The 13,903-nt window shown below is 39.1% G+C and overlaps 1 protein-coding gene across 1 annotated transcript in view; it reads right to left on the minus strand.

Moving 5' to 3' along the window:
• The window catches only part of KCNJ3 (potassium inwardly rectifying channel subfamily J member 3), a gene marked incomplete at both ends in the record, with an annotated part of 159,161 nt that extends 146,607 nt beyond the window's left edge, over positions 1-12,554 (minus strand). Inside the window, 2 exons of the mRNA XM_081242307.1 lie at positions 751-967; positions 11,853-12,554. Coding sequence (XP_081098433.1) covers positions 751-967; positions 11,853-12,554 — 919 coding nt within the window. The remainder of the gene's footprint in view (positions 1-750; positions 968-11,852) is intronic.
• Between the last annotated feature and the right edge of the window lie 1,349 nt (positions 12,555-13,903).

Consider the following 13,903-nt stretch of genomic DNA (forward strand, 5'->3'; position numbering starts at 1 on the left):
TCTGATTTATTGTTTCTTTCCTTTGCCAACCTTATTCTCCTCAGAGAGTAGCAAGCTGCGGGTATTGCAGTATAGCAACGCTATATCACATCTTAAGAAGTAACATACAGCACATAGCTATACCAAAGCCGAAAAGGAAGAAAATTTCTTTTCAAAAAATTTTTGGTCAAGGTTCAGCTGGGGAAATCTACTGACCCACTTTGAAATTAAAATGCTACTTTAGTGTGGTTCGCGCCCGCGCGCACGCACACACACACACACACACACACACATACACACACACAGGGAATTTTCCACTGAGGTTGCATATAGTAGCATATCAAAGCTCTATCAATGACACCCGAATCACCATCCCTAAGGCAAGAATACGCATGCTGAGTTCAGGTTGCTCACTAATTACCCTGAATTTATTTTAACCTTAAATCTTTTAAAAAATATATGATTATAGGAAATCCAAGTCTGCAGTTAAACTAGAACATCATAATCATTTCTAGGAGTCATCTCAGTTTCCCTTTCTTTTTTTTTTTCAGTTAATATTTCTCAGTTAACATTACAAATGCAATCATCACAACAGTAGATCTTCATTTTCAAAGCAGTATCAACTTAATGTTACAAAGAAATAACAGACAAGTCATTACTTTCATTATTGCGAGCTGAGACATTTAGCCCAACCATGATAGGTATTGTGCATATAATATAATGTTATTATGGAATAAAGAAACTTCATGATATATCTATGTTTTTACTCACCAGTTGTTTCCACAATGCCTTCTAGGATGACGACAATCTCGAACTGTTCACTTTGCATGCTTCGCTGGGATAGGTCATAAAAGGGGCTTTTGGCATCAATCACGTGGCAAATCGTGAGGGGGGAAACAAGAAAAAGTTGATCTGCCCCTGTACTAAAACCTACATCCAGTTCAAGTTGATCAAGGGGAAGGAACTCACCCTCAGGTGTCTGCCGAGACTAGACAAGCACACAGAAAAAGAGAAGAAATCACCACTTGTACTGAAATTTGCAAGGCAGCCCAACAGTAATTTACATCATTGCCAACATTCTGCACTATCAATCATCTGCAACAAAATCCAAACAAATCATTATGCAGCTATGTTCTAGCAAATGGGCCAAAATCCCACATAGCTCATGTGGAACATACATGCATTATTTATAATACACGACTTACTATAATTACCAGTCCCTAACTCATGAGCTTTGGAAAAATGCCTGGTCCAACAATGGCTGTTAACACAAACTGTGGAACTAAGTGTATATGTGATACTGCTTGACATAAATCACTAAATGATAATGCACTACACGCCAGATGTTTTTTCCTCCCAAAGCAAATAAGTAGGCAATTCTTATGGAGTTTGTTAAAGCTAAAAAAGGTTGATCATAATTTAAAAACAGATTTATTGCATTATTACAAAGCAAACATAATAACTTATTTTTCCAGGACCTTTGAAAAGTAACAAGTAGATAGAAACTAGAATAGAATAGTGAAGATGTTATCATATTGAATAATGTGTTGTACACAACAGCTCACATAATAAAAATAAAGGCAGATGCTGTTAACTAGTGGCTTTCGAACTACTAGTAATAAACTGCATTAGTTATTTCTCTATTTATTTTATAAATTGTAAAATTAGTCAAAATTTGTGCTCAACTGAATTTCTTTAAATCAAAATGCAGTTTAAAAAATCTGTATTAGACAAACTTGTAGTTTACTAAAACTTTCATATGGCAGTGGCACTCACTATCAGTATAAATCACTGTAAAGCTTAATTCAACAAACTGCTTGCATGCTAAAAAAAATTAAATACGATTAATAACAATTAGCAAACCATGAAAATAAACTTATCTTTCTTTTCTATTCATTTTTCTTATATATTACTTATAAGGATCACGATAAGCAAATATTTATATGATGATGCTGGTAAAATATAAGCTGGGTTGGGCCTCCCTGGTGGCACAGTGGTTGAGAGTCCGCCTGCCGATGCAGGGGATGCGGGTTCGTGCCCCGGTCCGGGAGGATCCCATATGCCGCGGAGCGGCTGGGCCCGTGAGCCATGGCCGCTGAGCCTGCGCGTCCGGAGCCTGTGCTCCGCAACGGGAGAGGCCACAACAGTGAGAGGCCCGCATACCGCAAAAAAAAAAAAAAAAAAAAAAAATATAAGCTGGGTTAAAAAAATCAGGGTGGAAGGAGGCTTGTTGCTGGTTGAATGGGGTTTGGAAGAATCCAATATACTTTAAGAGGCTCTTTCCAAAGCAAATTTAATAAACAAAACAGACTCTGCGACACTGATCTGTCCAATGAACTGGTAGACTGAAGACAAAATCCTTACTTTCAGAGTTCCCAGAAAGACACTGGCTTTGTAAACGAGCCTGAAAACACTGAAAAATATGGTTTAGTAAGCTGTCTCCACAGCAAAACAAAACCAAGAGTTCCAAGTTGGTGGCGAATTGTTACCGCAGAAATTGCAGAGTCTCAAAAGCAGAACTAGTCAATTAGATAGGCTACTTTGTAATTACTGACACTCAGGAGTTTTATTTGTGTAGAAAAAAAGTCCAATGAAAATATTGAGACTATTTTTCTTCTCTGCCTTATGACTAGTTGATTAAAAATTTAAAAAGAAGAAGAAAATGATTACTGACAAGAAAAAAAAAACATGGAAAAACCTGATGGTTCAAAAATAAAAATAGCAGCTCTAACAACCAATGTTGGAGAAAACTAGTCATTTCTAAGCCAGTAGAATTCATTTATCTTTCTATATATATTCTCAAATTGGTAGAATACAGATGAGACCAGCATCTTTGCAAATACACAGTTGTATAACATGTATTGATTAATGTAACAAAATAAAAGTCAAACACAAAACAAAAATAAAAACAAAAATCCTGGGTCATTGTTTTCTCACCTACTAAGAAACAGGTGCTATATAAACACAAGGTGGTATTCTGACATTTATAATTAATGATCAGAATTTGGGTCATTTTACCAACTATTCTAAGCTCTGCTTTTTCTGCATGAAATAAAAATATTCACAAACATAATTTTTAAACTCGGTTTCCCATTTATTTTAAAATAATTTCCCCCAAAGAAGATATATTTTTCTAATTTTTATATACGTATACCAAGGCTAAAATTCATCTCCCTTACTTATATATTTGTTATTTATACTTGCACCTCATTCTTAGAGTAGCCGTTAGCTTCTATATTCTCTGCTCATTCAATAACCCATGAAAAAGAAGTGGCCTAGAAACAGATAGGCTATCAGGAGAATGCCAACCTAGAATAAGAAATATTTTATTTTTAGCAAAGCAGTTAATTCATATGTAGGTAATTTAGACTTAATATGCATGAATCTGTTCCATTAACGTCCATAACGTTCCAGATTCCACGTTATCTTCCGATTTTAAAAATGTGTCCCATACACTCAAAATTATGCCTATACCCCTTCCCAAATGCTTTATATCCTATCCAAGTCTTGGCAGAAACAAAGTTGACAACTGCACCTATTTTGTGATACTATGGGGAAAACAATACTTCATTTCTTTGAAAGATGTTTTCCACACTTACATCTTTTTCCGATAAGTGAAATTCTCTACATCTTCACTAAAAATTATTTTCCAGTGGATAAATTTAATCTTACTTTAAATGACACTGAGGTACTACATATATCCACAATTTTATCTTTCACGTCTTCTTCCTTTTTGTTAGGCCAACAGATATTTCAACTATCAATATGCTTACCTCCCTGATTTTTGTTTGCTTCTCTGACTCTGTAATAGACTGGGAAGCCTATTACTCACTGTGAATTAAAGAGAAAGCTTTTCTGTTTAGAGGAGGGAAGGGTGTTTGGCGGGTGCCTGGAGCACTGGAATTGTTTGAAGTCTGAGCTCCTGGACAGAGCAAGGTTATCTTATCAATACTCAGCCAAATACGATGTTCCAGAACCTAACATATATCTACCAAATACATTTGCAGAAGCATGCACATTCTACTGTAGGTTTACAAGGAATTCTAATCTAGGCTTTTCTAATTCTGGGGCAATTCCAGAGATTTTTCTGGAGCAAGGGAGGAAAAGAAGACTATGTTAGTTATAGTCTCTCAACTTGTGTAAGTGGAGTTAGAGAACTTTTGTTCAAGGAACTGTAACACATACATAAAAGATACAAAAGAAAAAGAGGAGTTATGGATGTGCCTTTATAAAATTAAACTGTGATCTGTACCTTGAGTATGTAATAAATCAGTAGCAATGATATTTCTTCCATTTCTAGTTCTCTTATTTAGATACCAATTACCATATTTCACCCAGAAATTTTGATAATAGGCATAAACAAATGTAGGTAAAAACCAATTTAACCTTTATTTATTATGTCATCTTAAGAATTATGATAAAAGAAGAAATCTTTCATTAGTAGAGCAGTTTGCCCCTGGTCTACATTATCTCCTCTGGTTCTATAAGACTCCTAATTCCAAAAGGAAACACAGAACCATGATCTTTTCCTGGATAATATGTAAATAGATACAGTCGAGATCAACAACAATTCTAAACAATTGTTTAAGGTGAAGAGTGATACAATAAATTATTAAAATTTCTAAGGTTGACTTTACTTGATGAAATAATCATTTAAAATCTTGAAACTATTGAATAAATAAGTGGGGAAAAGGTGGAAGGGAAAACAGTTCATGGAAAATTGGTAATTCTTAAAAATTTAGAACATAATTTGAAAACACTAGCACTTGAGAATAACTTAACATACAACTTTTATTATCAATTGCATGAAATATTTTGGGGAAGGAAATAAAGATTTTTCTGCCATTTTAAAGACTTTCTGGTTGGTTGCATTATAGTAAATTCTGAGAGTTAAGACAAAAATCAAGGAACTCTAAGGCATAAAGTTTGTTTAAATTTATTGTCCAAAAACATTATAAGTAGAACCTCCTGGATGTTTTGAAATGATTGTGTGCAATTTAGATTTTGGCAATAATTTCTAAGTTATTCTTTGTAATAAAAATATTGCTATTGAAATGTAGTATTTCTATTACACACACTTTAATTATATGCCACATGGATATATGTCTAGAACTTAAGGTTTGTGCCTCATTTTATAGCCACACATACTAATTTCAAAGAAGCAGCTAATGTCAAATGACTTTGAACTCCCTTAGAGTCCAGAAAGGCCTGCAAGATAATAAATTACAACTTCTGACTACAGGTGGGAAAGGAATCAAAAGTCACAGATGCCTGGAAGGGATTATTATCATCATGTACTTTACAGACAAATAGCTTTCTTATTACAGATAAAGGACTGTAGCATATGTATCCAAAGACAAAGACACATACACACACACACACACACACACACACACGCACCCGGCTCTGGGATACACATTTAGAACTGCCCTTGGCATAACTAGATCCACAGGTCGCCATCCTCCTTCTGGGAGATTTGTGATCAGTTGTCCACATTCATTCAGCAGGGACACACTTCACCAATACAATCAATCTCTTTGCTGCCTTTCTCCCATCTCTCCAACCCATTATTGTGTTCTAATTATAGCTATTGTGCTCTTTCCTAGCTCAGAGGGAAGCTAGGGGAATTTTGAAAGAAAAAAAAATTTATCTCTAACATCTGACTCTTGAGATGTACTTCTATAATATTCTAAGGCTTGATCCACCCCCCACCACCACCACTTTCACACGTACCTACTGGAAAAGGTAATGAGGGCCAGTGGTCCAGAAAGGAAAAGAAGGAAAACGTAGTTGAAGACAGAGAGGGCAGCCCTTCTTGCCTACCACCTCCCCACCATTTTATCTGTAATGTCACTTCTCCTCTTTAAATGTGCAATGTGTGTGTGTGTGTGTGTGTGTGTGTTGAATATATGCTGAAGTCAGAAATAAAATTACATGCAATGAGGTCAGAGTACTATGTGGAATCTAAAATTTGGAAATGAGCCAAAAGCAGGTACCAGGATAAAGAACAACAATGCCTTGTGACTCAAAGCATTTCTGGCAATGATTTTGGGACTCAGACCAAAATTAAACTCAGGTAGAAGAAAGTGTGGACCTAGAATTTCATCTGGACTATCTACAGTTGTACATTTCTTTTGACTTCTTCTAAATTTATTTATTTTATTTATTTATTTTTGGCTGCTTTGGGTCTTCGCTGCTGTGCGCGGGCTTTCTCTAGTTGCGGCAAGAGGGGGCTACTCCTCAGTGCGGTGCACGGGCTTCTCATTGTGGTGGCTTCTCTTGTTGCAGAGCACAGGCTCTAGACACGCAGGCTTCAGTAGTTGTGGCGCGCGGGCTCAGTAATTGTGGCTCATGGGCTCTAGAGCGCAGGCTCAGTAGTTGTGGTGCATGGGCTTAGTTGCTCCTCAGCACGTGGGATCTTCCTGGACCAGGGCTCGAACATGTGTCCCCTGCATTGGCAGGAGGATTCTTAACCACTGCACCACCAGGGAACTCCCCTCTTTTGACTCCTTAAGTTTGAAATTCCATCAATACACAGGTGGAAAAAAATATGACCAACATCAAGCCTAAAATAAAGATTTTTAATGCTAAGCCAATTATCCCATAAAAATATGTTCACTTTTATGAAAAGAAAGTGACTTATAGATGGAATGTAATTTATCTTGTAATAAATTTTGTGAGGCTTCTATACTATTTAAATGAAAGAACAGCTTTATAATTCCTTGAGGACTTTTTATGGAATTTATAATAATAACTGTGGACAAGATTTGTAACCCTACTTGCACATTCCCCTCCTACTCAGCAAACACCCTCAAATCCATCAAGTGCTTTTTCCTGCTTCTCTTCATCATTTGTTCTTACCTACTACTGTTTATTTTGGGGTCTTTATGTCCCTATTTCTGTTCACACTGTATTCCCCTGAGCACAAGCCACCCTGTCCTTTTCAGGAATTTATAATAATAACTGTGGACAAGATTTGTAACCCTACTTGCACATTCCCCTCCTACTCAGCAAACAAACACCCTCAAATCCATCAAGTGCTTTTTCCTGCTTCTCTTCATCATTTGTTCTTACCTACTACTGTTTATTTTGGGGTCTTTATGTCCCTATTTCTGTTCACACTGTATTCCCCTGAGCACAAGCCACCCTGTCCTTTTCAGGAACCATATTAAAAATAAAAAACAAAACAAACAAAACAACATATTACTACTATTTAAAAGAAGAATAGTAATTATAGTCTTTAAAAAGAACCCAAGTTCTATACTTATTACAAATTACTGTACTTGTGTCAGAGAAAGCAAAGCTAGACTACATAGAAACTGTACTTTTTTTTTTTAAAGACATAATAAGCCCACCTAAAAAAACTCACCGATCATTATAAGATCTAGCCCCAAGAGTTCTGGGGTACTCAGTCTTAGACATCTTGAATCTTTTTACTAACCACTTGTATGATGTTCAGAAGAAGAGTTTTTTAATAGATATTCACTTGTGAATTTATTTTTTAAAGGAGATAACTAATGATCTCAAGATTAAAATTAAAGTGCAAATTGACAAAGACCAATTGGAGAAAAGAGTCAGTCATACAAAATAGGGTCATATAGAGTCATAACAATAATTGCATTAAAGTGCAAGGTATGGAATGAAGACAAAATAATAAATATATGAAAAAAATCAGGAATCAAGTGGTCCAGGAATCACTGTGGTTAAAAGAGTAACAAAATATTAAGATATATGAAGAGAATGATGAGCTTGTTAGTTTTGCAGATGCAATTTTGTTTTTTATTGCATCTGCATGGGATCACATTCATATGAGGAAACTAGGTAGCATCCAATTCTGAGTATCCATATAAATGGAGAATAGTAAAGATGAGTATAAAAATAATGTATGTGATATATTAGAAGATAACTGGGCATCATTACCTTTCATTAGGTGAAAGTTAAGGGTTGCATAGCTGACATCCTAGGAAAGGAAGATGATGACTATATGCCATGAATAAAAATATGAAGATATAAAATTATACTTCCATGAGAAAAATTTATCCTTACCTCTTAATTTCAAAATATGGATCTAACAGTTGATTTTATGTTTACTTTATGTAAATAAGGTTTGACTGAGTGTCTACATATATATATATACACACACATATGTATACATGTAACTGTGATGGTTTTTGGATAATAAGTGTGCAAATTCTTGAACAATGTATCAAAAAGTTTAAATCTTTCCCTAATAAGATGGAAGTCTAGGCCAGTCAACCATTAGTACTAGGTTTGTAGGAAGGAGTGAGATTTCCAAATCCTTTAAACCCAACACTGAATTACAGGGTCCAATGTATCATCCATTAGTCTCAACTCCTTAATCCAGGCATTTTTATTAAAATTTTAAACTGGATGTCATATTAACTTAACACGACCGTGCTATTCATTAGTTCCTATATTTTAGGTTAAAAAAAAGACAACTAAAATAAATTGAAAATTCAAATAAAACATCAACATGGGGATGAAAGAGGAAAAGAGAAAGAACATTCATCTTAAAAGAGCTTTCTATAGCTGTATTCATAATAACATTATAAATTTTAAAGAATAACTTCCAATTATATTCTTAAATTTTTATTTAATCTGCTTTCTTTTTTTCTAAGTCAAAAAAGGACTGATCGCTTCAGGCATAATGTTGGAAGATCTATAATTAAATATTGAAATAAATTTTAGTATTTGCAAGCTTGGAAGATGGGAATAGAGTTGAAATAAAATTTGCTTTCATATAAGTTAACAACAATTAAAAATTAGAGAAGTTATAAGAGAAAAACTTCCATCAAGACACTGAATTCAAAACAAAGGCACAGAAAACTTCACAGTAGCAAGGATTAGAAAGCCATATGCATGTTCTTACTTTTCTATTCTTTACAAGAATAGAAATACTTGAAATCATCAAATATAATTCTTATGGTAATACTGATAAATAAGCTTTTATTCAGCAAATAAGAAAACAGCAATCGAAAAATATAAATGAAATTAAATTAAGTAATAGGAAGAACTCATATAGACTGTAATTACTATTATTAAATATTACGGTTTTGTTGCCTCAAAATTCTATGCATTTCTCTGTATTAAAGATACATAAATTTTACATGTAAAATGTCAAACATGGGTTAGAGGAGAAACTGAATATGTGTAATAATATTTAGTAAGGATGTATAAGACCAATACCAAAATATTTCTGCTTTAAGGTCTTGGTATAGCTTCTCTTTAAAAATATAGTTGGCTGTTTTGGATCACTTCATCTCAGTCCCTAAAAGAAAATGAGAGTCACTTATTAAAGGCAAATCTTCCCTCTGATTTTGCCGAATGTTATTAGTTTCCTAATAAAACATGGCTCCTTTTATGAAGTCTAAGGAAATGACAAGAGCTATGAGAATTCATTTTAATCACCATGGCTACAGGACAAATCAACTTCAAGCAAACTACAGTAACTGGTTGGATGAAGAGCTGCCACTGATCAACCCTCTCCCCTCACAAAAAAAGCAGGACAGAATTTCACCATAATTTTGTTTAAATACAAATTGACTCCACATGCCAATTATTTTTACTTTTAGCACTGACATCTTCCCAACAAGTCAAAAGTAAAGAATTTTATAAGAACATTATACATATTGTTTTAATTAGATGTTTTTATCACCTTGTGTTAATATAGCACCTTGCTCCAAGTTTGCCAACAGTAGGAATCTTTTTTTTTTTGTTTGATCAGGACACTCCTTGTGGTATATGTGGTACTTGCATAAAAATCACTATCAGTGTCCTGAGCCACTGTAGACACTGGGTGCTTCAGATTCACTACAACTTTGTAAAAAAACAAAAACAAAAAACAAAATCTACTATGTAGATTAATTCTAATTATTTCTGATTTTGTTAAAATAAAATTTGATAGTCTAAAAACATCTAAATATGTTTCCTCAAAAAGATATTTGTTTTAATAAATGTATTTATATGTTTGAAAAACCAGAGAACAGCAATAACTGACCTTTAAAGTCTAATTTTAAGTTTCCAATACACCAATCAAGATGATAAACTACTCTTCAGTAAAAATCTCAAAGTGACACATGAACATGGATTCTACGACAGAGACTTTTGCACTACATTTATAAAGTGTTGCTGGTAGGCCTAACCTAAAAAGAGAGGTTATATATCTTGTTCTATTCATAGAAATAGGCACATACAACAAACACCCCTGCAACAAACATGTCTACAACATGTTTAGTCTGATCCAAACAACTCAGTTCAAATGTGGTCCATAGCATGATATACTAAGTTAAATTTAAAAAAAAATTACATGCAGCCCATTGGAGTTAATTATAAAGAATATGATCTACTCAAATTATTTATTCACCATTATCTTAACATATACAGCAGAACCAGGTTGAAAATTTTCCAGTAAGCTATACACAATTAGTTTGTTTACTGTCTGTAGCATAGTAAATATGCATATGATGTGGAGTGACAGGACAACTGAGCTGCTTTAAGTCCAACACTATACTGAGCAAGATGGTCAAGAATACTTAGGGTAAGACCTTGTAAATGAGTAATGAAAATGACACAAGAGCCAAATTTTTTTTAAAGCACACTGGACCACTTTTAAGTACCATATAAACTGAGGCTGTGTAAAAAGATAGAGACCTATAGAGTAAAATTGAATTCTCAAAGGCAAAAATCTCAACTTAAATATTTCAGATTTTCATTTTATTAATGCTAAGTTCTAGATGGGGCTATGGTTTTTCCATGCAATCTCAGATAAATTTTTAAGACTGTATTGAGGTCATCTTTTCAATTTATGAACATTTGAAAACTATCTAAGGCAAATCCCTCAAAAAGATGGACTGTAAATAACACATAGAGAACTGGGCTTGTATCCCTCATTCCCAGACTCTAATTGGGTGAATGATTAGAGTGGGCTTCTCTTCTTGTTTGTAGTGGTGCCCTCTAACGACTAGATGGGCCTTGCTTTAATAATCACTCCATGAGCAATTTCTTTTAGCATTTACACCGCTGATGGTAGGAAGCAATCTTCTTTAATGGATGCTGAAAAGCTTCAAGTGAAATCTGTAATTGACAAAGGCTTCATAGAAACAGGCAATTAAGAATAAAATTAATAAGAGACTCTACAGGAAAAGCACTCACGCTTTCACAGAATATTTCTCTAGGAAAATATTTGGTAAAAATAAAACTTGAAAACAACCAGGTGTTGTTTTTCCACTTTATAAACTGCTTCTCTGGTTTGTGTACTTGTTAAAAAAGATGACCACAGATAGAGTTAGAATAAATGTTCTTGGGTCTGAAGGAATAATCCACCTGCTAAATACTACTAGGGGGGAAAAGAAGAAATTTGAAAAAAGAAAGACAGAAAAGCCCTAAGTGAAAATTAAAGCAATTTCAGCACTTTTTTCTTCAAACTAAAAGCTGTTCAGTTTTAATACTTCAAGTTTACTGGAGTAGCCTATTGACAACAACTCAAAAGCTCTCTAAAGAGCAAAGCAGCAAGGGTGTAGGAAGGAGAATGGGGCACTCGTGTACCTCAGAGGTCCAGGAGCCAACACCACTCCGTTGGCGTTACTAGTCCAGAAAGTGACACAAATACATCCGATGAATATAAATAAAAATAAAATAAAATAAATAAGAGCACGAGAGTGGGTGGGAAAAGAACAGAACTGTCCGTTGTACTCTCTTTGCCCAGTCCTCCACGCCCTCCCCAGCTCCCAAACAAGGAAGTTTACCTGTGGTGTTAGGCAAGACTAGGAGCCTGAGGGTGGCTCTCAGGTGAGTTAATTCCCAGGTTTGAGGGCTGGCGGTCGCCAGGTGGAGAGGGGGCGGGTAGCACTTACTTTGAGCAGCTTACAGCGGATCTGCGCGGAGACCATATGGCTGTTGCGCAGGTTGCCCACTCGGAACATGAGCGTGAGTTTTCCGTCCCTCATAGAGATCACCGCATGCTCGCTAAACATCAGGGTCTCCGCGCGCTTCTTGGGCTGGGACATCTTGATGAACATGCAGCCTATGAGGAAGGCGTCCACGATGGAGCCGAGAATGGACTGGAAGAGGAAGAGGATGATGCCCTCGGGGCACTTGTCGGTGATGTAGCGGTAGCCATAGCCGATGGTGGCCTCGGTCTCGATGAAGAAGAGGAAGGCCGAAGGGAAGTTATAGACGTTGGCCACGCAGGGCGTGTAGTTGCCGACGTGGGCTTTGTTCAGGTCGCCCCGAGTGTAGGCAATCACCCACCACATGGACGCCATGAAGAGCCAGGCCACGGTGTAGGTGAGAATGAAGATGAAGAGGTTCCAGCGCCACTTGAGGTCCACCAGGGTGGTGAAGAGGTCCGAGAGGTAGCGGCTCGTCTCACTGCCCAGGTTGCCGTGCTGGACATTGCACCGGCCGTTCTTGTCCACGAACCGCTGTCGCTTCTTCTTGGGCACAAGCTGCTGCTGCGGGCCCTGGCCCGGCCCCTGGGGCTGCAAGCCCGAGCCGCTGGACGAGGTGGTCACTACCTGGTAATCGTCCCCAAATTTCCTTCGGAGTGCAGACATAATACGGAGGGGCGAGCCAGATTCAAACGCGAAGCGAAGGCGCAGGAGCCAAGCGCTGCAAACCAGCACCAATGAGGAGGTGGGAGCGGGAGAGAGGGGGGACGAACGCCGGCGTGCCCGGGGTGGGGGGCGCACCCGGCAGGTAGCTGCGGTCTCTGCCCCCCGCAGACGCCTCTCCTCCCCTGGGACGGAGGCTTTCTCTCCACGCTGAGTCTTAAAACAAAAAAAAAGTGTTCTCCCACACTCAAGGTAGGAGGGCTGCAAGGACCAGGAACCCGAGCGCAAATGTGCCCCCAAGCTTTTCGAGGCCTCTCTTTTCTTCCCTCACCACCGGCATCCCGGGGGCCCCCTCTTGCCTTCCCACAGCCCTCCTGACTATCCTGCAGCGCTCCCAAACTGACTGTTTTAAGATTGATGGCCAACTCGCCGGGCTGCCGAAGCGGCGATACCTGCTCGGACCAGACCCTCCCCCCCTCCCCGCCGCTCCCCGATAGCCCGCCCCGCGGGACGGCTCCCGGCTCCCTCCGGCGCTCCCGCCTCCTATCTTTTGGCCCAAATCCCGCCCAAAGGCATGTCTGCCGGGCACGGGTACAGCAGACCCTACCCACGCCCTCTGGGCTCAGAGTCCCCGCTCCGGACTCCGGAGACGCGCCCGCCTGCCGTCCGCGGGCCGCTGAGTTTCCGCGGGCGCCACCGGGGCCCTCAGGCCGCCCCCGAGCGCTGCAGAGACGCGGCGGTGCGCTAAAGCCGTGCACTCACCCCAAGCGAGAGCGCAGCAGGCGGCGCGGCCGGCGGCAGCGGCAGCCTGGCCTCGCACTCTGCCCTGAAGGCGGTTTTCCTCGCCCCTACTTTTCCTGGGGCACCACGACGGGCGCCAACGCCGGTCCCCCAAGCTCCGCACCTTCCTGAGGGCACCGCGCTGCCCCCCCACCAGAAGGATCCTTGCGCGCCGGGCACAGAACGACTTGGGAGCGGGACTCGAGGGTTCCTTGGCGCCGTGCTCTCCCAGCAGGCGACAACGGTGCAGCTGTAGGGGGTTTGAGCCTCGGGATGCGGGTCAGACTCTCAGGTGAAATACCAGCTCCGCTCCAGCTTTTCCTCTGCTTCACGGTTCCTGCCTTGTCCTCTCCCCTCCTCGGTCCCCCACTCCCTGTCCGCGTCTCTGTGGCCCCGGTTAGATGAAGCGAGGCTCGAGCAGGGGGCGGCGGGAGAGCGGTGTGTGTGTTGGTGCTTGTGATCCGCTGCAGAGCCGCGCTAGCCCCGCCTGTCCCTGCCTTCCTCCACTGTTTCACCAGCCTGAATTGCACCTCCGCGCCTCAGTTGAGCCTGCAGTGTCTGGCAGCTCAGGA

This window comes from Mesoplodon bidens (assembly GCF_964165515.1).
Source record: "Mesoplodon bidens genome assembly, chromosome: 8".
Classification (NCBI taxonomy): domain Eukaryota; kingdom Metazoa; phylum Chordata; class Mammalia; order Artiodactyla; family Ziphiidae; genus Mesoplodon; species Mesoplodon bidens.